At 41.4% G+C, this 25074-nt stretch overlaps 2 protein-coding genes across 3 annotated transcripts in view; one reads left to right on the plus strand and one right to left on the minus strand.

Annotated features, from left to right (window-relative positions):
• Window positions 1–557: 557 nt before the first annotated feature.
• On the minus strand, window positions 558–5341 carry AlkB (alpha-ketoglutarate-dependent dioxygenase AlkB). 2 transcript variants are annotated; one of them, XM_022790480.2, is made up of 6 exons: window positions 4947–5341; window positions 4092–4270; window positions 3491–3670; window positions 3085–3159; window positions 2303–2450; window positions 558–1860 (listed from the first exon to the last, which is right to left on the minus strand). In XM_022790480.2, exons 1-6 carry the CDS (start codon window positions 4960–4962, stop codon window positions 1460–1462), a joined length of 999 nt encoding a protein of 332 aa, XP_022646215.1. In that variant the 5' UTR covers window positions 4963–5341; the 3' UTR covers window positions 558–1459. The 2 variants fall into 2 exon arrangements, with proteins under 2 accessions (XP_022646215.1, XP_022646216.1); XM_022790481.2 differs by having other exon boundaries at window positions 3500–3670; window positions 4947–5340.
• Window positions 5342–6087: 746 nt separating this feature from the next.
• Window positions 6088–25074, plus strand: part of LOC111243988 (uncharacterized) — a 40840-nt gene continuing 21853 nt past the window's right edge. Inside the window, exon 1 of the mRNA XM_022790479.2 lies at window positions 6088–8547. The gene's annotated coding sequence lies outside the window, so the exon portion shown is untranslated. The remainder of the gene's footprint in view (window positions 8548–25074) is intronic.

The raw sequence follows: 25074 nt of genomic DNA on the forward strand, positions 1-25074 counted from the left end.
CGTTTGTCTGCCTTTTTAGTCCGCAACCTGCGACCCAATGATGCTGGCACCCAATATCGAACTACGTCCTTCCAATTAGAGCGCCCATAGAATCCTTCTTCTAATGTGTACGCGGTTTTGCATGCAAACAAGCAGTTTAGGAAATTCAGAACTACCCTTAGATGTTTATATTAAGCACGACAAACCCAAAAAGACTCCGAACTTAAAAGCCTGATGTTTGACGTTGAACACACTTGCGGAATGAGTCTAAGCAAAGAGGAAGTCAATCCAGAGGTTCCCGTGGCGGTGCTGAGTAACATCTTTGCTTCCTTAAGCAAACAGGAAGTCAATCCAGAGGTTCCCGTGGCGGTGCTGAGTAACATCTTTGCTTCCTAATCGTAGGAACACGTGAGATGATCGAAGTTCGAAACCGTGCATAAATCAATTTCCTAATCGTACTAGAAGTCAGCCATCCGAAATAATACTTAAAAGCAATACTGGACGTAAAAATCGAACAGTTTAATGCATCCAATAGATTACATCGGAAATTTTACTTCATTCTATCAAGTACAATAAAATTGTAGGTATACTATATTTTATTATTTATGTGAAAATTGCTAATCTGCCAAAACATTTTTAGCCTCTTTATAAGATGACGATAACATATATGTAGGTCAGATAATGCAAGTGATTTTTTTTATTATCTAAACTATAACACGCATTTGAAAGCAGCATTTCGATATGACTGGAAGAAAATTTATATGATAGCAATGATGATTGAATGATTTATTATTGTGTTATGCGAGTCTCGGTGAGCATTCATTTTATTGTTTTTTTTTTTTATTTGCTTGAGAGGTTTAGTTCCGATGTTACGAACAAGCATGGGCATTACCTTCTCACTAAATGGCGGCCATTTCACTTAACTAAAACGGCAAACATTATTGGGCAGCAACTTCATTACATAACTTGAACGACAGTATGTGCAAAAATAAACAGCAATCCGACATCAAGTAGCTTAGCTTATCGTAAAGTTCCTAACCTAATAATTTCTCAATACAGGGTCTAAGACTGGTCACTACCGAGTCACTTTATACACAAAAGTGCTTAGATTTACATAAAGCACACCGTATCTGTCGTGACAAAGTTCGTTCCAGTATTTCTGTATAAGGAATTCAGCAACGTTCTACCCTACTGAGTTATCAAAGAAGAGTGATATGCCAGAGTCCTATCTAATATTAGGGCTACCGAGGTGGACTCTCCATCGTTTGATAACTATATCCACGTATGGCGCTAGCAATTGTCTAACAGGCAGGTTTGCTTTGTTTGCATGACATTGAAGTTTGTACCAAGACGTTTGCTTTACGATTAAAAAGGTGTATGTTCTTGATAACCAAATACGTGGCAAAACCACAAGTAGTTCCCGACATCAAACGCAGTTAGAGAACCATCTAGGTTTGAAACCAAATCCCTACTTGAGTCGCTAGATGTCGGGTTTGTGAACTTGTCGAATATTAATATTAATTCGGTTTTTTTTTAAATATGAAAAGCAGATGGATTCCTTGCATTCTACTGATTGATCTAATTGTTCATCTTCATCACTTGTATGCTCCGCATCAGTTTCCCATTTTCCTGTAGTACGACATTGGGAAGAATCATCAAAATGACGGTTTCGAAACGATCCCTTTTCTATAAACACTCTTGGAACGCCGTGATATGCAAGTCTGGAAGCCCCTGTCATAAGAGCTACATCTCCGTGTCGCAAGAAGATTGGCGTAGGCCGAGTTGAGCGCTCTGTACCCCCAATCAGGAAAATGGCCGTGCAGCCGAGCGAGATGGATACCAACGGGGCAGACAGATCTTCTTCCGAATGGTCAACGTGACCTATATTGACAAAGTAGGCCAAACAGAGAGAACAAGCTTACAATGGATAGAAACGTTGTATTAGTCGATTGTAGATTATTAGGGGGTCACTTATGTGATAATTTTGTTTATCACCGCTTATTCCAAACTGTCGGCATTCTGTTGAGAGCAATACATAAAAATACTGCTCTCATGTTCGGCGATACACACGCGTACATATCTTAACCATGTGAACGCTGTTGTTTACCTGCTGTTAATTGTAGCAGTGAATCGTAACATTATTATGTGCGCTTTAAGAGCACCTTATTATACATCTGTGCCATTTAGCATTAGCATAAATGTGCTTAAAGTAAAACAGAAAAGTACCACGTGAAGAGTCGATCACATAGTATTTCCACATGTGTGTTCAGGTAATAGCCCTTTATGTTCGTATAAACGTTTTGACCAACGAATAAACCGTTACCTGATAAGGTGGTACCAACAGGGTAGTAATTGACTATTGCCGCCTCTGCCTGATATTCATAGGCGTACCCAGCCACCTGTTCAGCAAAGACAGCCGCACAGCGTGCCAAATCCGATGGGAAAGTGGTATAATTCGCTAAGTCGTATACCTGTCAATGAGAGAATCGTGTCTAAGTAACCATTTATATAAAACCTACGCACCGGAATTACAGAAACATGTCAAATAAGAAAATTAAAAAGCGTGATTTAACTTACATTGCTGCCTACTGCTAGCATTCAATGCCAACACTACAACATGGAAATAGAACAGAATGCGACATGTATGTTTTTTGAACACGATTCAATGCAGGCTTTCGAAATATAATAATAATTATAATAAAACCCGAATCAAATATTAGTCGAAATATATCAGTGACTTACAAGTAATTATAAACTATAACAACCTTTTTTTTCCCTTTTTTGAAGAAAAAAAAGTTAAAAAGCATCCTTTTTTCATAAAAAGGCCATGGCTACAAGGAAACCTGCGCCTCTTTATCGTACATCAAGAGAAAACATTGCATAGAATGAAAGCATAATGGAATGCAGAGAGCACATTAACTAGGTTATAAGAAATATATAGTTGTTCATGCTGCGTACTGACCTCAGAATCGATAGCAAGCATCGGAAGCGTCTCCTTGCATTTTGCTAATAGCACAAATATAACGCTATTGTTGAATCTGACTCAGATGTGTAAAGGAACTGAAACATGAGATTATACACTATTATGTAATTTCATTTTCGTACCTTCGAGTTCCAGTCGTGATGATATCCCAGCGTTGTCCAGCGGAGCTTCTTGCGCAATTCGACGTCAAGAACTACCTGAAATGTATTTTAAAAAGCGCGGCAGTAAACTTATTTTTATCATTTCATTATGCTCAATCTAATGCTGGGCTAGAGGGTAGGGGTTTCCTAGCTCACACAAATAGATTTTTACTATACGTAGTGCAGGGCCTTAAGAATGGTTGAACATGCTCGATACCATTCTTGAATGGAGACCTTGAATATAATTTCTCCGTTGCATACAATAACTTATTTTGGGGCAACTGCATTACACATTAGTACATTATAGGATACAGCTTTGAAAAACTAAATAGGTGTCATCAGGCATTACTATAAGGTTAAAAATAAATAGGTAAAAAAAAAACTGTACGTTTAATACCCTGCTCTCCCCTATGCGTCTCGTGACGGAGGCCGGCAGAGTTTCTAGATTGGTTACATTTGGCCTTTCAGGGAAATCCAAAAGAGACCGGTGAGTCCATCGATGAAGACCTTCTGGTGTAAATGCTTCAGGAACCAGAAGAAGACCCGGCACACTAACCACTTCGCACACCTATATGGATTTATTGAAGGGCATTTGTAACAGCGTTATAAGCACTATCTGCTTGGGACTCCTTTCGAGGATATCAGTGTTTCGGTAATTAATTATCTTTCAGATTTACTTGATACGGGCAGCATGCTTAACTTTCTCGGCACGCAACATCATAAGCTAAATTGTTACAATTAAACAAGCTATATCATTCGCTTAAAACAGCACCTGAATATACTTAGGTATCGCTTTGACATAAATTATAAAACCGGTTTCTAAATCTTTAAATACGCAGCTCAGATGGTTTGCGACTGAAGGATGTATAATCAAAAAGTAGCGTATTAAAGTATTTTTGTTTCTACCATGGCATATACTACTCTGATAACAACAATCAGAATCCCGATCAACAATTACAATTATTTCCATTTTGCAACAGTCGACTCACCTTTACAGTAGAGTTTATCCCCGAATCGTTGTCGCCGATTTCAATTTGTCTCCATGTGAAGTTTGCCGCGTCTTTTCCGACGTCGAGTACTTGTGATAAATCGGGAGGGCTTTGCCGGGCTTTGTAGTACTTGAACTCAAGTTTATAAAGATCTTCTTCCAAAGAAAGGCAATAACCCTCTGCAAGAGCGATAGGAAAGTTCGAGCCTTGACTATAACAACAAATTACTGGCATTTTGTGATAAACAAAAGATTGCTGTCCATTTCGCTGGTATTACTTATATCCCAGCCTTCTCAGACAAATAATTTTATAATCTTCGCCATGGTGCATTAAAAAAAAAGTTTGCGGATTTGGGGAGAAAAAGAAAACTACTTATGCATTGATACGCCGTCTAAAAAAATCGTCCCGTATTTGACGAGCATTTTAAAAAAGCGACTGAAAATATATCACGGAAAAAGCATATTTTCTTGTTTATGCAAAGCAGACGGCAGAGCGGATTCGCAGTTTTCAGGGACCCTGGCTTATGTTGAAATAGGCTGAATAAGAGTCAAGGTACAGATTAATTTGGAACAATAGTTATGCTATTTGAAATGAATGACAATTAATAGCATCTGGATTAAAGATTAGGAAATTCAAGCGAAGAAATATAATAGATGCAACATAAAGTATAATGTGAACTTCGCGGACGTCCATTACACGACACTTCACGAGTTGAATGCCAAGTTGAGCCTCTTACATCGCGTTACATGTATGACATTTAATTACTACAGATCTCACATTACTGCCACCCGAATATAAGTCTATCTTCTTATTACATATGATTTGCGCTTAAACGTAAGTACAAACGGTACCTGCCTGTCTGGGTTGACATCGTGCTTATTCAGAAAGACCTAACCGGTGCGAGGTTTATATACCGCCCCATCACAGAATTCAACAAAACTGACTTTTTTTGCTTGTCACTTTCACATAAGTACTTATCGTTTAAAACTGTAACCGTCGTCACCATCATGATTGCAGCCAGCTGATTCCATCAATATAATACGTTTCATTTAGAGACACGTCGTTGTTTCGAAGAGTATCAGGTGCGATAAATATGTATAGCAAATCAGTTGGACGGAACATTATAGTATTAGAAATTTAGTATTCGATTCTGCCACCCATACGAAAAAGTGAACACACCCCAAAATCTGTATGTTGTCCCTTCCTCTTACAGCTCTGCCTACGACAGGCATACACATAAAAACTGTGGCCTTAATGAATCAGCTGTTCGACACATTCAAAACAGCACCTCCTCGCCCGCCATCGATGCTGATGTTGATCCTGTGTCAGTTCTGAACCTGACCATCTTAGACAGGAAGTGTAAGCTTTCTTCAATTAAATAAATTGTGATTCAGCACGTTTCGTACTGCTTCGTCCGATAGATAAAAATGGCATGAATGCGTGCTTTGCACGATTCCTCAATACGTTTAGTAGAAAAAAGCCGGATAATCTTAGTTTCGTGGTTTTCGAAAATGATGGATCCATCTCGATTCGACCGCGCGATTTTAGCGTTTCGATGTTCGTACCGCTGTCGCTGTGTTCGACCGGACCTCGTTCTGTCGATTGGCGGCCGCGCGTCAAAATGTGGAGGTTCAGCAGCGCTCCATGACAACTGTGTGTACCGATGGCAGTGTTTGGTGGTGAAGCAAGCGAGAGAAAGTGCACGGCGGCAGTGGCTGAGGGGTAGATGTACTTCCCGTCGAGTTAGCTTGCTTGAAGGTTCCCCAATATCGCGTGTACCTATCTCTATGTCTAGCTCTCTATCCGTGTGCCTATAAGTGTGGATATCGACATGAAGAGAGGTAAAATGAAATGATTATGATGATCTTGTTTGACGCGCATGCCCAGAAGGAAAGGTAGAAAAGCTCGGGTCAGCCGTGCGCGTATGCCTCTGCAGCCGTTTGTTCGTACCTTATGCTCTCGGAGCACCAGCATTACCGCAGCAGGCCGAAACCGATAGAAAGCTGTGTACATCGCTATGTCGGCTGGGGGGAGCACTCGAAGAGAGGAGGCGGTCACTACTGCTGGGTCTTGCTCAGCTCTCAGCATCGGTTATAGCGGCTGAAACAAGCAGCTATGCTACTACTTCTACTAGTAGACCGCACTAGAACGAGCACACGAGGAAATAAACGGCGCGGGGGCCGCTACTGCAGCCGGCAGCTCCGTCGCCGCTGCCATTACTGCTGTTGCAGGCTTAGGGAAAGGAGCACCACGGCAGTAGCTGCATTAGTACAGGCCTCTGCTATAGTCGATCGGTCCGTCCCTCCTTCTACATCTCTCCCCGTCGTTTCTTATTCGATGTCGTCTGTGTCTTGCCGGGCTGCCGGCTAACTGCGATGTTCGCTGCTCGGCCTAGCGACCCTGCTGTGCTTGTCAGCGTGTGCCGCTCCTGCCGTTCTTTCCCAACTACTACGACGACGATGAGGAAGACGAAGTCGCAGTCGTCCGCGATCGTCGTCGAGGAGCGGAGAGCCTTTCTGGAGTAGAGAAGGAAGGGGCTGAGTGCTGCTGCTTGCCTCACACGGGTCGGTGCAACTGCGGCAACTGGACATATCATCCAGTTGTTGCCTCCACTCAACGGACCCTGTCGCCTGCAATTTCTGCTGCGACTACAACTACGAACACGATACTATCGTTTCTACCGCAACTACTGAAGCTACTATTTGTACAACTAGAAACAACTGAGACATCTACGACGATGGCTGCGATGATGACGGCGGCGGCGGCGGCGGCGGCGGCAGCGGCAGCGGCGGCGACGGCGACGGCGGCGGCGGCGGCGGCGACGGTAACGACGGTGGCCAGCACCACAGCTACTAGAGCGATCGCTCGTTGTACACTACCGTAGGAAAAGACATATGCAGAGACAGTCGGTTCGTGTTTTGTTGCCTGTGCTCATTCATCCATAACTGGGCCGCCCCGTGATGGTCACTCTTAGCCTGTCTGTATTTGTCGTCGTTTTTGCTGGTGGTTAGTGGAGGCGCTGGTGTTGCTGGTAGCGATCTCCTAGTCGTGCCACAGAGCTAGAAGGGGCAGTACCCCAATGTTTGAGCTATTATTATCATCATCCCACCACTGTTGATTGTTGTTAACATGATTCTAAGTGTATTGTATTGTATTATAGAATGCGTCTAGTGGGTGTGTGGAACAAGTTCATCGGCGAACGAGGAGAGATAAAACAGTTGGGTTTTTCAGCGGAACCGCACTACAAGATTCACGCAAGGTAGAGCGCACGGCGGAATACGACCGACAACGTACAGAAAGGCCGGGCGCTAATGAATGAACGGATAGCCTCTGTCTGTCTGTGAGTGAGTGAGTGAGTGGTGGCCATGATATGAGACGAAAGCCTAAAGGATCAGCTGAAAAGAACAAGGCAAAATCACTTCTTTCTTGTTTTTCGGTTCGAAAGCGGTCAGCAGTTATTGACGGGCGATTGTTCGCTACTAATAATAAATAGAATTTTTTCTCAGTATAACGGTCACTGGCACTGCTGTTACCACCGATCCAACAACAACGCTGTTCATACTGTAACTAGTAATATGTACTACTAACGAAATAATATTGTTATAACCCGGAAAAGAAACGACCACAACGGATACTGTTGTTGCTGCTGCTGCTGCTGCTGCTGTCTCCATCACTCCATCCGTGCTACACCATCTGACGATTCTCGGATCTTTTGAGAAACCTTTGAAAAAAAGTTGTACGAGAAGCAAATGGCTAGCCGAGTAGTTTGTGAGGTTGTCGTTAGCGCACGTCATACAGAAAATAATAGCGGACCACAGTGACACTTCATCAAGCGCCACACCTTCGTCGGCCGTTCACTTCTCATCCGATAGTGTCTTTGCATTTGCATTAGTGGTGTGAAGCTGTGGACAGTTGCACGGCGAGCGACAACATTCGTTGGCCTTTTTCGTGTGGTGATGTTTTCCTCTAGGCTAGGTAGAGTAAAAACAAAAACAGTTATTAAGATGACGTCAGCCGTTGCCGAACTGACAAATAGGTTGTTCTAGGCAAGCAAACTACAATTACGACTATTAACTGCCGTTAAGAGACCATCATCTATGCCGTTTTCATGTGCGATAGCTCTTTTCGTCGGTGAGAATCAGTGAGTCGATGTGGCTATACGCTATTTTCAACTCTACGCTACAATCTCTACTGCCTAGCTCAGACAAACGAAATACATTGCCGCCGGTCAGATCATCTGTGCGGAAGAAAGATTCTCGAGCAGTGCGTGCTGTGGAGTGCTAAAGCGGGGTGATGCTTTACATACATGCTCTACGAGTGCTAATCACCGCCATGTCTACCTAAGCGAGATGTGTTTGTGCTTTCGTCCGTCTATGTCAAAGGATACTATGTGCAACGATACCAACGGAAACTGGCATCACTTCTGAACCTATTTCGTCTCTCGTTAATGCCATCAGTAAGTACGTCAGCGCGCACTATCAAGAGTAGCTGCGCTAGCCATAACAAAAGCTAGTAGCCCACTGCCTAAAGTAGCTAATCCGGAACAGGCCACTATAAAACGAAGCAGGTCGCTAGGTAGATTTTGCGAATACATTGTCTGGCTGGCTATCAGGCGTAGATCGGGAGTCTCGCCATGGTAAATATAGTAATGCGCCTATTTTGTTTATATTTGTCATTAGCAAATCTAATTATAGTTAAGCACAAATGACGGTATTTGGTATTAAGGTAAAAAAGTTAGGGTTTAGGCCAGTTGACCTTAGTTTTAACGCTTTCCAATGAAACGAGGAAATAAAATGTAATCGTATAGAAGAAATGTGACCCGACGATGTTACGTCTATGCCGCCAACGGAAGCGTGTTCGAAGACATCAGACCTTCGAAGGACAAGTCTTTGTCGACAGAAGAAAAACTGTTACAAAATGGAATGCACCGCTGTAGTTTTAGTGATATTAAAAATGGGGGTAAAAAAAAAGTGAGCTTCCTGAAACTTCAGTAGGAAACTATGCACTTCTTGGTTTCAATAAACCTAAATTTCTTTTCAATATTTTTAGATGGAAAAGTGTTCATTGTCGTTAGTGTTACTCAGTAATTGTTTTAATTTTTAGCTTTGTGATTAACAATATTACTCTACTAAGTTCACGAAAGTTGTAGTTTTGATTGCAACAGCTGCTTTTACAAATAAACTGTAGTTTAAATGAAGTAATAGTGATTCTTATTTCTATTATTGTTATTTTAATAACTCAACAGATCTGGCTGTATGGTTTACCGATCGGTTGCGACCGCGAACGCCGGCACTACGAAACATTGAAGCGCTCATGACATTTCGATTTGTCTAAGCACTTCGCCGACATCAGTAAATAGGCTTATTTATCACGCATATCCATCCCGTTCGCAAATTATTGGTAAAACGGAGTGGCGCTTAAATAGGGAGCGCACTAGTCGTCGACGTACCATTTATGCGGTTGTCATCCAATCATTTGACCTAGCTCTCGCTTTCCTTCTGACGCACTTGGTTCTTTTGGTTAAAGGGCTCTGCTATAACGGGTTCTTTGTCATAAAGGCAGCTTCATGTGGCGGCCTCTTCAGAAGAGGCCGATGACGAGACAAGATCGGAGAGTACAGACAAACAAACACGATGCACTACTGGCCTGTACTTGCTTCAGCTGTTATTGCCGTTATAGCTACCGCCGCTGACTCACACACGTTGCTTAGTTGCCACGCGAGACAAGCGCCCACATCGGCGTAGGAGTGCAAAAAGAAGGATAGGCTGGCCGTCTAAATTTACGTTGTCTTTTCGTGACACTATGTATCTGCCACCTTTGTGACGGTAGCTCGAGTTCTCATTTTGGTTTATCATTGTATGTTCTCTGTTCCCTATTGAAGTGTGGCCAGCTATAGTATAGTGCCTTTGTGCAGCAGCTTCGTAGAAAACGTCATAAAAGCGTGATCAAATAGTACGTCTACGAAAAGTTTAGCGCCCGTGTGTTTAACTTTGCACCCGTGTTAACTGAGTGTATAGTTGAGCACAAAAGAGATATACTTCTGCCAAAGCTATGCAGCATGTTTGGATCATAGTAGGCTTCACGTGGCGCGTGCATAACTACCAAGGGTATATTTGATAAATCGAAAGGAAATTTGTATATATATATATATATATATACTTATACCAATATGGTCACTGTTTTAATTCATGTCGCAATGGGTCCAATAGGCAGCATTATCGAAGGAGAATTTCGTGCGTTCTTTTCGACCAGTAGTTCATTGACTGTTCCTGCTATCGAAATTCAATTATGGTAGGTTTACTAAACCAAAGCAGACGTCGGTTCGATGTACAGTATTAAAAAAACTCATGCTTGATTCACTGTGAACTACTCATATGACCTCATTGAAAGTATATAACAACTGTGTTCATAACTGGACTACTTATTTCCTGGCAAGCGTAAGATATCATGAGAAATCATGTCAATTCGACAGAGTTTTTAGCTACACGTATTTTGCATCGGAACGTATAAAAAAGGCAGTACTGAACAGTGAATTGATATACGATCAATCTATATATAAGGGACATTTAGTATACACTGTGCCAGTTCATCGAGCCCAAATGGCGTATACCTGACACGCCACCGAGAACGAGCAAGTAAATAAAAATGTTATCTGCTGATGACGTTGAATTGATGGTCCGTCTCGCCGTTTTATTTGCCTAGCTACGTGAAAGTCCTGGAATCTGCAGATCCTTCGTTAGTCGCATTTTGTTTTGACAGTTTAATGAAGCTGCTAGACCGGGATGCGCCGTTAGTGTATACTAGATTACTGGTCTGAACATTATAGCTTGTGAGCAGCCATGTTAGTTCTAGAACGCTTTTTAGCCGTGACTCGGTAAATAGAACAAATGATGCTAAATAGTTATTAGGACTAGTTCCGCTTTCAGTTTTCGCTGGATTAATCCACCGTTTCAATTCTCACACAAATCTCGTATCAATCATAGACTTTTCAAGCAAAGTTCTTCAACCGATATCCTACATTCTTCTAATCATATTGCCCATACGAACTCGCTTCTTATCATAGCTCGCTTAGCTTCTTGCCTTTCAATGGTTATAAGGGCATGTATGTGCGCTAATTCACAAAACACTGAACGTTACGTGTTGACGGATATCGTCTAATCGGGTACCACACGTAAGTAAACCCCATCAACAGGCCAATAACAACGAATGAAAAACAAAATTATATAAAAAGTGTATATACAAAATTATACAAGAACCGAAAGAAATATAAAAGTGTCATTTTTAAAAAAAAGAATCAGCTAGAAAAGATCACGCCAATATGTAAAATTCGACGCGGTGGTTTAAAGGACCAAGCATTTGGTGGATAGAGACTAGGAGCTGCTGCTTTACGCCTGGCCGATCACAAATTGTATACAATTAGTGTAGATGAAAAAAGTATATGAAGTATCCTAAGTTTAGACACTTCTCGAAGTGTCTCCAGTTTATCGCTTAGTCTGTTGATATTTTACCACAGCAGTCCATCAAAAATCAACGTGTCACCTAGCTTTTACGGCGATACAGGAAGACGTTGCTGTTACTTAACGTTTTTGGCTCGAAACAGAGGACCCAGTAGACTGTTCTTCGTATAAATGTCCTTAACTGCTTTCGACAATCCTATTGACGAACTTTTTTTTTGTCAAGTTCTACTTGTGCACCAGATGGTGTGGTTGGTCGAACCTTTCTTAGGGTCATCTTTTCATATTTGAATTTACACTAATTATGAGTTCTATTGTCACTATTAGGTGCAATCGATTGTGCGAGCCCTAATTGTGGCGTGAACCTAAAAGATGGCCAACGTAACCATTTTCAACGGCTCGTTATATATCTATATCTTTACTGTAAACATAACAAGCGCGCAATTGGCAATACCAGTCGAAGGAACATTAATAATCGTGGGGACATTAGCGTTCGTGTCTGCTTCTTGAAACTGTAGTTGTTACCATCGAAACGAGTTTGCACGTAATGGCCAGAAAAATAGAAACTGTTTTAGTGAGCATTGCCACCGTAAGAGGCGGCAATAAAAACACTGACAGACGTATTTAGCGGAAACGTATGAGCATTTAAATTCGGCAGCGCGTCTATCTCCGAATTTTTTGAAAGGTAACGAAAGAAACGATTTATTCAGTCATACTAGCTAAACATACACAACGACACTTTGTAGTTCTTACAAAAGACTTCCTTTTTCGTACGTTTGACGCTTTGGGTCGACTTCTTGCAACTATATAAACTGACATCGGGTAAATTGTTTGGTAGATTTCCACCACAAATTGGCTGGTTGGAGCGAATTAAGTAGATGGATCTATTTAGTACTGTTATTTCTTATTTCTCTTCGTAGAGTCGAAAATGCAACTACGCGGGTCGGTGTATACGTGCATTCAGACGTGCGTATATACAGACCGACCGCCGAGACGTATCGTTTTCGTCTTGAGCTTACTTTAGCTTTAAGGCCAACTAGTAGTTGTCTCGAACAAAAAATTTTGTCCGGCCCCATCTTAAATTAAGCGCAGGCATTGATTTGTGGTGTGCGTAAGCAACAAGGTCATTCGACTTGATATCCGCCAGAGTTTCCATGCAGGAAGTTGGGGGTATGAACGAAACGACAAAAGACTGCACGACGCTGATGAATCAATAACATTACTAGTGTCGCACGCAAAAAAGGTGTTTTGAGCTACATAAAATCAAAGAGCGACAGTCGCGAACTTCCGACGAACTTCATATTTGTTTCCAAAACAAAGTATTATAAGAATTAATAAACAAATCTGCAAGAGTCTCGTCATGCTTACTTTGCCCTTTGTTGAACCACATTATAGCGAAACTATCCGATTTTATCTACTGAGGCAGTGTTCACATGACTGTGAGCGTTTTGTATTTTAATTCGAAATGAAATAAAAGAAAGCAATCAGCGAATTAGCGGTACGAACGCCCGTGTGTCAGTTTTACAGCACTGCAGCGTAGTCACGATTGATGCGCTGCTGTCATGACTGAATCGTCGTCACCGCGGTTTATGGCGTTTACAAATACACGTGTTTCTCTGGGATCTCTGGATGTATGGGAGCAAATGTTCCTAACCAGCAATAAAAAGGTGAACGGTCGCCAGCTATGCCAAGCAGAAAAATTCTGGGTATCTCAAAAATTGATGGAAGGTACAACTTGTCACAATATACAGATTTATCGTAGATCAGAGATGTAAGATGCAGATCTATCTACCTGATAAAGCAGAACTGTAAATGTCGTACTAACCGCGGAATCTTTGCAAAAGGTTTTCGCATTACTCAGCCGAGACTGTTTTCACAATGAGCGGCTTGACCCCGTGGACGTCCATTTGTATACGATATACACTGCATTTGTACTCCGCTTATACTTTACGTAAACTTAGAACGAATTGTCGAAATTGAGACCGGAGTCGAATGGATATAGAAGCTGGGAAATTAATAAAGAATACACACTGCAATAGCTTACAACAAAACGAATCAGCAACGTGTAAAAATCTAAAATCAAATAAGTTTTTTTTCTGTAATCAAAAACAGTGGCAATAATTGAGCGAGAAAGCCACAACGTACTGCCCGATTAGGCCTATGAAGCACGTTTTTCTGTTACGCACAACTTTTTTTGGCAGTTGTCATGCATCTGTTTAAGATTCTAACGCGTATTTCACGCTGCTACGAATTCGAGCACGTTCCCTATTTAAATGTCGTTGTTTTTCGATGCTGGATTTTGACAACCTTCAAAAACTGGCCGACTCAGGTATGAATTTTTTTATTTATTTATTTATTATATCGTCTGATTTTTATTCGTTCTGAATTTTATAGACGAACTGAGGTATATGCATTAAGACTGGCATGGCGTAGAAAGTTAGACAGGGTGAATAAGAGAGGTCGTCATCATCTTTTACTGAGGTGTTTAGTGTCAATTCAATTCTGTTTACGTTTATCGAGCGCGTTCGCTTTGGCGCTATGTTTGATTCGTTTATGCCGATGGGGCGAGACGTCGACACGACTGTGCGTGCTATCGTCCAGATGGTAAGCACTATGTAGAGTTAGAACAGAGGGGTCCGAAAAGGAAATACATTTTTAATGAGTATCAAGTACTACGAAAGTCGAAAACTGAAACAGCGCAGATAAATAAAACCTTTGATAAAGTAGATATTGCTCTATTGGACTGTACATCTGCTTGTTCCGCATTTCACTCGTATAAACTTACACACAAGATTAGAGATGTTGATGGAACGAACAGGCCTATCGAATTACTTTGAAGCATCCGATGGATACTGGTATGGTGGTATTACTCATATCTCATAAACACGTCGACGGCGCAGCCTTATAAAAAAAGAAAGCAAGGAGATTTTTTGTTCAGGCGATTATTTGCTCGCTTGCATCGACAGAATAGGGACTCACGACGATAGAATTTCAAAAGCTCGAAGGCCGTGTTTTTATAACAGCAAAGTCATTATTACTGGTCACGTAGTGTAAAATTTTGCTTCTATCCACGTAATTAAGTGATCTTTGTAATTAAGACTTACTCAGGAAAAGGGACGAATTTTGACGTACCAATACACACCCAGATGTCTGCGGACCACGTGTGGAACATGGGGAATTAATCGTGGGGATTATGGAAGTTCAGCCGCAGGCGTGCCAAAGCTTCATAGTTTTTTCATCTATAGGTGGTAGATTAGAAAGACTTCAGCTTTTGAAAGTAAATTGTTTTCTGCAGAATATGATTAGGTGGATCCGAGTGACATGATGTACGACATTACGAGGGCGACGCTACAAGATAACCGAGTCAGCTAACGAAAAAAAAGTATCTCGTTCGCATATAAATGAGACTTAGCATTCTGTAATAGAAACATGCGCTGTAGTATTTCGGTAGCATCTAAACGTTTAAGCTCTTAACGCTATTTAAATAGATATTGAGTCACATATCTTTATTACGTAGTAAACGTTGATCAAGATCATTCGTAGACGTTGCTTCATTATAGCTTTTCATTTACGGATTTACTGCGACATTGATGGTTAACGTTTGTAAGAGATTCCTTCCTGCACCGTATTTGTCGGTTATCGTTGGGGCTTACGGAGACGCTAAGGGTTCAATATCGATGATACTGGGCACCAGGTCGAGTAACAAAGCTAGGCGACTTCTCTCCTGAATCGCGCTTGTGGGTCAATGCCGAGAGTCGCCGCAGCTGTCGCTTGCCGTCGCCGTCGGTCTTTGACGATATTTCGCTTGCGCATGATCGTTCGTAACAAACAACAGTATTTGGCAATCGGACGAAGGTACGTCTATTATGACTAACTGCTGGCTAAGGTTGTCATTACTATTGCTGCTGAATACTACTTGACACGAGGATGAGTGTCAACGGAACTTTCGAGAAACGGCGCCGAAAATCGAACAAAGGGTCGAGCAAACCGCAATGGTTTGGTGTTCCCGTTAAACTTTAAATGAGTTTGTTTGAAGCAAGCGGAGGCAAGGCGGACGCCAGCCAGAGTGGCTGGCCGCTTTTTAAATAGCTTTGGTGTGATGACATCGATAATACGCTATGCCGGACATACAGGACCTCATCGAGAGAGACGACAATCGTTTCATTCTCCGTGTCATGTCTTAACACTCTTCTACTATGGGAAGTAGGCTATATATATATATATATATATATATATATATATATATAAAACAATCGAACATTACCTAAAGGAAAAACAAGCAACCAAAATCGTTTTTATTACAATTTGTTAGTGCCGAAAAATAAAACGAATCACTCGATATTTCGTCGTACATTTTCTCATGCAGCTGATCCCGCCACCACTGGCGGGAGGTGGCGTGAGTATCAAATATGGGCTTTAGTTAGTCTAAGAAAAAGGTAAAGCCCTCTACCAGCTATCTGCTGACCACCTACTCATCATAAAAATTCTGACCACAGCACATTTATACGCAAAAGGTTCCGCCCGTAGTTCAGGTGCTGCCATTTTGGCCTGAAGCCGCTAGCCTTTTCGTAAAGAATTCAGTCCGAAGCCTCGGCCGATCTCGCTTATTCCTGTTGAATTTGTTTTTACCATGACTGTTACTGACGATAGACTATAATTTAGAATTTATACAACTAAAAGTAAATTCATTTTGGCGAACTTTGTTGGAATAAACTTTTTTGCACTAAGTGTACTTGTTTTAGCCATGTGCCACTTTAACGAGACAAGGACAAAGATATCTAATTGTTGAATGCACGCTTATTTCAGCGGGAAATGGACCGCCGAACTGCAGTGGTAGCCTATAAGATTATTAGAATCTGTGGAGTATTTATCTCAGATGGTTTCAAGTTCTTCATTAATTCAATCCTTAAAATGAAACTGTTAATATTAGGCTTCATTAAACAACCTTCTCTTGCGAGCGCTTCAACGATGTGTAGAACTTTCGGAAATAAGAACGGTGTGGTACCTCGAAGCGCACAGCACCTAACTATTATAACGAAAAGGTGTTGAAATCATGTAGCTTCAACGGGTGCCGATACTTACACATGCAACCATTCAAAATTAAACTTAGTCAACATACTGGTCAGCATAAGTTCATTTAGCGTTATTTTAAAGGTATAATTCTTTGCTAGCATTTTTATATATGACTACCTAAGTCGTATTTCAGCAAAAACCGATTTCAGCAACGGTGGGAAGAACCCGTACTTTGTATGCAACAATATCTAAACGGCTGCGATACAGAAGAGGCCGCCAATTCGAGTTCCATAATATGATAATCTTGCCACTTCTATTCGTTGCATAGAAGAACACAGTGTTCTGAGTTGCTATTCTATTATTGTTATATCCTAAATATATTATATAGAACTGCCATGAGACTCCTGAACGACGTCGACCTTATCAAGCCGATGTAGCCTTTTAGTTCATGTATTCGAGTCCGTTCCTATTTTGAATCTTAGGGCTATTTGTGTTTAGCAAATATACTTACATATATTCGTATGTCACTGCCTTCTCATTGTAGTTGTTTACATATATCAACGTCATAAGTTATCTGATAGTTCTGTATATTGAGCGTGGTTTCTGTATTCGTTTTGTGAAATCAACCGGGTTAAACCGGGTTCTTCTTGTAAACCTACAGACATAGTAATGGTGCATTTATGTTATTAATTAGATTTCCGTATAGCAGTGTATGCCGTGTCACAGTGTGTCACTCGATGTGGAATTAACAAGTCGCAAAAAGAGCCGTGAGGGACAGATAGGGCCGCCCTAACGGCAGGACATAAACGTGTTGCACTTTGTGCCTACAGCCGAGCACGTCATCGAAGTTAGTAGTGAATTTCATCATAGTATTGTATGTCAGACTAATTTCTGAAGAGGAGGATTGTAAACGGACCAAAAATTACGATAAGCAATAAGAGAAGAACAAAAAACGTCTTATAAAATCGCGCCCACGGCACTATCACCATCGTTGGTATCACTGTGACATGATTTTCTATTCATTCTATCTAATCTCGATTCTATCTAGTCAATCAAATGGTGATGAGAGATGACAGATGAACGTACTTCATTCGTCCGTCGTCTCCATTGTTACAGCTGCTGCGATCGTGCTGTCAGCATTCGGTCAGTGGAGTGAACATTAATCGTTTTTTAAAAATTGGCGGGTGCGTCTCATGGAAGTACAAAGAAGGCTGGGGAAGAGAAAGTGAGAATAGAGATTGGAATATGGCGATAGTCCAATGATCGGTAGTAGTTCATCTCTGAAGGGAACTACGGCTCCAGAGGCTCGTGTTTTTCTGTTTGACCTATGCTTTGTGTTACCTACTCAAGCGGGCCATGGCCTTGATCGATCTGACACGAGAACGGCGGCGACGAACGCCGATCCAAACCCCGCTATTTTACTTTATGAATGTTTTATTTGCATAACATGTAATAGACATTCGTGGGCAAGGAAAAAGTTGTGAGTTATAATACCGGTAATTCACTAATGACCTTAGAGTTATTCTATACAGGATACTGAGAAAGCTTAATGAAGTTCATCTGAATGAGGTTCATTTCCTATCGGACTGTTGACTGGCAAAGCCAGAAAATGGAATGACAGTAAATGGTCGTCAATACTTAGACAGGGGGTACAAAATTGACTCAAGTTGCGAAATTTGGGTTAAAATACGTGCTTCTTCTCGCCCGTTTTTTTGACCATCGGGATGTTGTGGGTTCAAAACTAATGTCGAGCTATTCTACTTTTGCTAAACGACATTATCAAACGGTTGTTAAAATATTCCGTAACGTTATCTGCCGGAACTCTAGAAGAACGGGTTATGAGTTCTTCAGTATGGCGATGCATCAGCTTACACGAATTGGATAAGGCTATCGAACAATTGAAGCATTCGTTAGCATATAATACGCCTATATTATGTAGGTGAGTATTCGCTTATGATGTGTTTTTTCATGACTCATTGATGGAGTCCGGTGTGATGTAGAAGGTAATATACGTGGACCCTGGGAAATAAAGTTTCGAATTTCAAATAAAGTTGAGTTGTGGAACGTAACTGTAATATCTTTGTGTGTACCTTAGTAGAGACAATTTATGTATGTTTATAATAGCAAGTCTACGTTTAATGAGATATAGAGATGGCTATTGGTAAACAGCTGGATGTATTATTGTACTATGACAGTACTGGAGCTCTGATGCACAGCGGAGTTGCGTGTTTCGGTTTAACAGAAATCGTAATGGCAGCTTTCAATGGAAAATTTAATCGTGTATAACTTTCCTGTATATAATACTTTTCTGTATCTCCTGGAAAAATTTACTTTATATAACGTGTATAATTTGTATTGATTCTAAATGCGATTTACAAAACAGTATATTTAGCATAGCTTTGTCTTCATTTATTACACATGTCAATAAAACTGTGTCATTCTTCTAGTTATCCCTATATTTATATGTCGTCACTGCTATCATTTGTTACCAACTTCCTTTGCGCTCATTCCACAAGTCTAGCTTGCTTCTTTTATTGCTCTCATGCTTGCGTGCCATTTTTCCGATTGTGTTCATTAGAATGGCGCCATGAATTGAAGACAATGAAGGCAGCGAACAGGGAAAACGAACTTCAAAAGCTTTATGTCTTGGAGATCAGATGCATGTATCTCATGACGTGAAAGCGCAGATATCGGCACTTTATTCATGATTAAGAAACTGCTGCATATTTCATAGGGTTTTAAGAATGTCTCACATCACGAAAAATTATCTAGTTTTGTATTTATCTAGTAGAACTGCGAGCATAAATTCGAAATCCTCGTAGGTCTTATTCTCATTATTCAATTTTGCTTTTTGTCCTTGTGGCCAAATGGGCGAAGCTGGCTAACAGTTGAGCGGATCAAGTGGGAGTCTTCGGCTTGCGCGCTGAAGAGGTCATGACAGAAGCAAAAAAACAAGAGAATAGGACGGTAGGACCGTGTGCGTGTTTGTGTTGTACAAGAGTGTCGTACAATTGCAGCGTTGCAGCAGTACTGCGGCCATCATCAGCAGTTGTAATTGAAGTGGTTACAGTGGTAGTAGAAGAATGAAAAGCAACGACCTGATTTATGATTTGGGGTTTTTACAGCGAAGGATATGAGGGAGAAGCCAAAAAGAATGAAAAATATCGAAAGAGAAAAATACGTTGCCAAGCAATGGTACAAGGCACATTGTGCGACCTAGGACTTTCGGCAGTGGTAGTAGTTCTTAGTCCTACGACGGCAGCTGCGATCGAGGTGGCGGCAGCGGCAACAGCAGTTGTGTCTTTGTGCTCCTGCCTTTCAAAGAAACGTCCTCCCGAGGGCGGCCCGTGCCTCACCATTTTTTTTTTTTGATGTTTCCGTCTTGCCCACGGCTCTCTAACCCCTTTTCGATTCCTGACCAACGCCTTCTTTTCGCTCGTCTTATTGATCTCTCGGTTCATGTCATCTAGTCTCGGCGGCCTTTTCTCGGCGTAATGCAGGATAGAACACATTCATCGGTGGCGATGACGACGACATCGCTGCTGCCGCCGTGTTTCCAGTTCTACGTCGACAATAGGACGGCGGCGATGAGAACGTCAGTGCTCCCGTGAGCGACGTGCTCGAGTAATGGTTCCCCTCCCTATTTCTTTCAGTCCGATTCGTTCTTCATTCGAACGTTTCGTCCTTTCACCCGTTCGGCCACTGCTGCCGTTTGCTGATTTCGACAAAATCCCCTCTTCCTACGACTGTTGATGCTCAATGACAGCGTTACTCTGATAGTACTACGCTCTCTCGGATCTTTTCCCGGTCGCTCGTTGATCGCCGCCTGCTCTCCACCGTTCTTGCGTTTCCTTCACACGACACCTCCACTATTATTCTGTAGTTTTTCCCCTTTCCTTTGTCTTCCGTTCCGGCCATTCTTCACTTCTGGTTCTTCAATCCAAACTCGCGATAATATACAATTTCTACAGCGGTCATGTTCACCTTAGCCGGCACGAACAACGTTCTACGAATGCCCATGTCACCATTATCGACGGACAGTGGCCCAATAATGTTGTTGAAGGATCGCATATTATCTTTGTGTGATTGCTTCTGTCACCACTCGCACAGCCGTTGTGTTAATAATATTATTTTATTGCTGCAGAAACAACAACTACTGCCACTGTCGTTGCTACAGTGCTATTGATCTCACCATTATCAATTTAAGTAGAACTGCAAAGTGGCAAGCGGCCTGCAGGCCGTTGATTGAGTCCTACTTGCTGACGTGTTATAATACGACAGGAATTGTTCGTTCTATCTATTACTAAGTGTTGATCAATATGTTTCTACCTATTAATATCTATCTGATTCGAGAATGGGCGTATTCATATCGATGGCTTCGCCTAACGATTGAAATCTTTACCGCTGTTAGATAGACGTTCAAATCAACAAAGGTATCATACTATATATGTTAACAAAGACTACAGTCAGTTTGATCACAGAGATATACCGGCTCTCTCTCTCGAAATCTAGCTAAATCCTCGGTCAAATCTGGACTACACACAAATTGGATTCATCATTGGAACCATGGGACGTGAAAAGCGCCAAGGAATTCAGTTATACGCTGTTTCCTGTTAGTTTCTTAGCTATCGTATAATATTTGTGCTATTGATATATTTTATGTATACATGATTTTTGGTGGACTTGAAGCAGCGACTTTTCTCTATCAACTGAGCTACCGCCACACAAAGCTATTTTACAGATCTTAATTATACAGAGTAATGGACGGCGCTAGCGTCATCTTTCTCGCGCAGAAGCTTTGCTTTTACGTCGTCCGTTTGCCCACGACAATATCGAGAGTTCGCAAATAGTTTCTGGATTTATGTGCTCAACTCCTTTAACAGAGAAAGGCCAGAATAATTCGACTGATCTATGTAGAGTGTCTACCTATTAACAGACTCTGCGACTATTATCGAAAGACAGAGACGATACAATACTGAGATGCTCTTCGGGAGTGTACGGCAGAAAATTACTCTGGAGACCAAAATAATAGCAACTCTTGTTTAGTAGGATCCTCGAGCATGCAAGAATGAATATACCCTCCTGATAAAGGGTGATGAGGTTGAGTGGCTGAACAAGTGACAACGCGATCGATCAGTGCGTCAATCAACGAACACATCTGCCTTCTCCTCCTTTCGAACGATCCTATACTTACTTTGACGAAAAGTATATTAAATGCTTATATCTGTTGTGTAAAATATGTGATCTGCTCAGAGTAATTGATAAGCAGAAACAAATAACTGCTAAAAATCAAATTGAAGTGAATAAATGAAACTAAAATCAAATAGAAATATCAGGGCGGGCCTCTGGGGGCATGCAATGCGAAGGAATCGTTCTGTGAACTGACGTGGCCATCGCATGCGTTCTTTAGGTTTCCGTTGTGTCTGCATTCACTTCTACCGTCTTTACCTGACCATTTAGACACTTATCCGATCACCTACTGAGTTGGTCCATGGTGATTCTACGAAACCGAAGTCGAAATCGGTTTGGTTTTTTTTGGTCACTGCCTGTACAACCTATAGCGTGCTGTACTATGGTACCTAGGTAAAGTGAAAAAATGCAGTATGGAGAAACGGCGAATAGGAGCAGAGCTAAAGAAAAAGTGAACGAGTTAAACAGACTAGGGAATAAAGAAACTTGTTTCAGTAAAAAGAAAATAAGAGAGAGAAAGAGGAAATTTTTGGACTGAACTAGATGTGGGTGGTAGAGTGGCAGAAAACTCAACGAGAATAGCATGCAAAGAAGAAGGAAAAAATTTGCGTGGCTAAGGGAGCGAATGGTAGATCTTGACTGCGTTCCTGAGAGTGACATGCTCCGCTGAGTTTGTTTGGCCATTGTGGATGAAAGCGACGGCCCTGATGGCTGGAGCTCTAGCTCCGGTTCCACGCTACCCTACCGATTGCGGGATCCGGCAGGAAGAGGGGCATGTCGGACGGATCGAGGTTGCTGCCGCCCTGGAAAATAGCCAGTAAAAGAGAGCAGAGCAAGTCACTGAGAAGATGTTTGCTCGCTTTTTTTAGCCAGCTTCGCTTGCATTCGCCTCAAATGCCCACTCATTCTTGTTTGGGTGAACATACAGTTGGGCTGGCTTCTGCGAATAGGCAGGCAGACAGACCCCGTTGGCCTGGTGTAGTTGTAGTTTACCCTTAGGGGTGAAGCGGATGAATTATGAGTTCGTATCTTTTTAAGTCGGTATACAACAAGGCATGTATATTATTTAAATATGTATGTTGTGAGATTTAATAATTTTGCTTTATGGTGGAGCATGAATCTGCGCTAAAGTTCAGGTTGATTAATTAGATTTCAACAAATAAAGTGCACAAGTTTTTACTGCGAAAGGAATAAGCAGTACGTTGATTTTGATTAGCCATCTAGACGTGTGCGCTTTGGAATTAGCGTCCTTATCTGAAATCAACTTAAGTCTCCTATCTCTCAAACACCGATATCACTTGAGAAATATACAAACAATTAAATGTTGAGCGCCGACTTCGCAGTTCAACTTCATTATTAAAAAAGAAAAAAAACTTTATAGTGATCACGAATAAAAACAGCAACGTGGCTTAACAGCAAACCTTTTGTAACCACAGCGCGCTTTCCCGCTAAATCAGCGTACCACGGTCGCTGTTTACTTTACTTTTGGATAGATAATTCATTCACTAGACATTAGCCAGGCGTAGTCCTCATATCTAAGTTAGCCCTGAACGCTGCTAGTGGTAATGTGTATCTTCATTCTTTTCGCCGTATCCTTACAAATATCCTCTAGAATATCGTACATCAAAAGCGTGCAACTACATAGGTGTGGGTAACGATATATCAAACGCGTTGGCATGTTGGTTACCAACGGCGCTGTGTTAGTATCGCACAAATCTGCATAACGAAAACTCGTGACTCTTGTCCAGCTTCCGAAAATGCCTTTGACATATGGTCTGTATATTGAAATGCCTGTGTGTGTGCATATATAAAACAGATGTTAAGCTAAAAAATAAATTGGTTTCTGCAATCAGTCTACTAGAAAACTGTGCCGTTTAAAGACGTATTAGGCTGCTAGATAGCTCTGCTAATATAAAAATGAATAGTAACAATGCAGGCCTTTTAAGAGCTTTGCACGAAATGTGTCGGCACTGAAAGCCGGGCTATCTACGCAATGCCTGCAGGATATGCCCGGAAATATGTCAACGCAAATGTCTATGTAGCGTCATTTCGATCAAATATCCATCCTGTCATCAATGCTGCGTTTGCATGGTTGTTGTGCGCGCCGCGCTTCTACAAAACAAGACTGCCTTAGAGCTCGGACGATGCTGCATTGTGGCGAATATAACGTTCCTATATATCATGAATCTAACAGAACAGATCATCCGTACAGAGGGCTATATCTGAACTTCTTATGTGTGTATGTGTCAGAATACTTTCTGGGCTTCGTTTCTGAGCAGGGTCCCACAGCAGCTAAAAATGTCGTCTGCTAAAGTGCACGAAATATGCGCGGTTGTTTTAAATGAAATAAGCCGTCGTCCCACGCATTTCTAACACACCGTCTCATCAATTTTTTTTATAGGAAGATGATAACAGCAATACTAAATAGCAGCAAAATTCGTTTATACAATAATAGAAGTGTTTTTTTTTTAACAAAATTAGTCGAGCCATTCCGCACTTTTGACGTCAACTGAGCCGGAATAAAAAAAATAGTCGCACATGGTTAAACGACGCTTTTTGCTTTCCCATCTCATCAATTTTCTCGCTTTTGAATACATCGGTAACTGTTGTCGGCATCAAAATATTTCGATTCGACAATTCGGACTCTTAAGGTGTTATGATTATCTAACTTTGATATCGAGTCATTGCCAAGTGTTGAAAATCGGTGAACGCAATTCATGATTTGGAAAATGGTTTGTCCTTGTTCTGTGTCGTGCCTTTTTTGTGACGACCGATTTATTGCTTCATGCACACCGCCGGGCAAGAACACATTTAACGTCGCGTCAAAGGGTAGTATCGGACTCGTTTCCCCCGAGACAGACCGACTATCGTAACGCGGCGTCTTTAAGCATTACTCTTTGTTTTTATTTCCGTATCGTACTCTTATATGGAGGTCTATTGGTACAGCTCAGTGTTATACCTTAGTAATTAGCAAGTAATTGTTAAGAAGTTTGCCAAACTACTACGATTCTCCGGCAGTTCGTAGTAAAGGCAAACAGATACCCAAACGGCGACGAGATACTTACAGGATTATTGCAATACTAATAGCCCGTTACGAAGTCGAATGGGCTAAATAGAAATACGGTAAACTTCTAGTATAAGTTTTATGCAAGCACAATAAAATATAGCAACTAGATGGATAGAATATAATAGGCGTCGTCACGTGTCGATACGCTTCTCGGAGATCGGTCCTTCTTTGCCATCATAACTTAAGTACGAGCTGAGGAAACCAATGATATTGATAAATGTACATATATTGAGAAATGGAAGGCAGTTGCTTATGACTG

Source organism: Varroa destructor, unplaced genomic scaffold, assembly GCF_002443255.2.
Source record: "Varroa destructor unplaced genomic scaffold, Vdes_3.0 BEIS01000002.1, whole genome shotgun sequence".
Classification (NCBI taxonomy): domain Eukaryota; kingdom Metazoa; phylum Arthropoda; class Arachnida; order Mesostigmata; family Varroidae; genus Varroa; species Varroa destructor.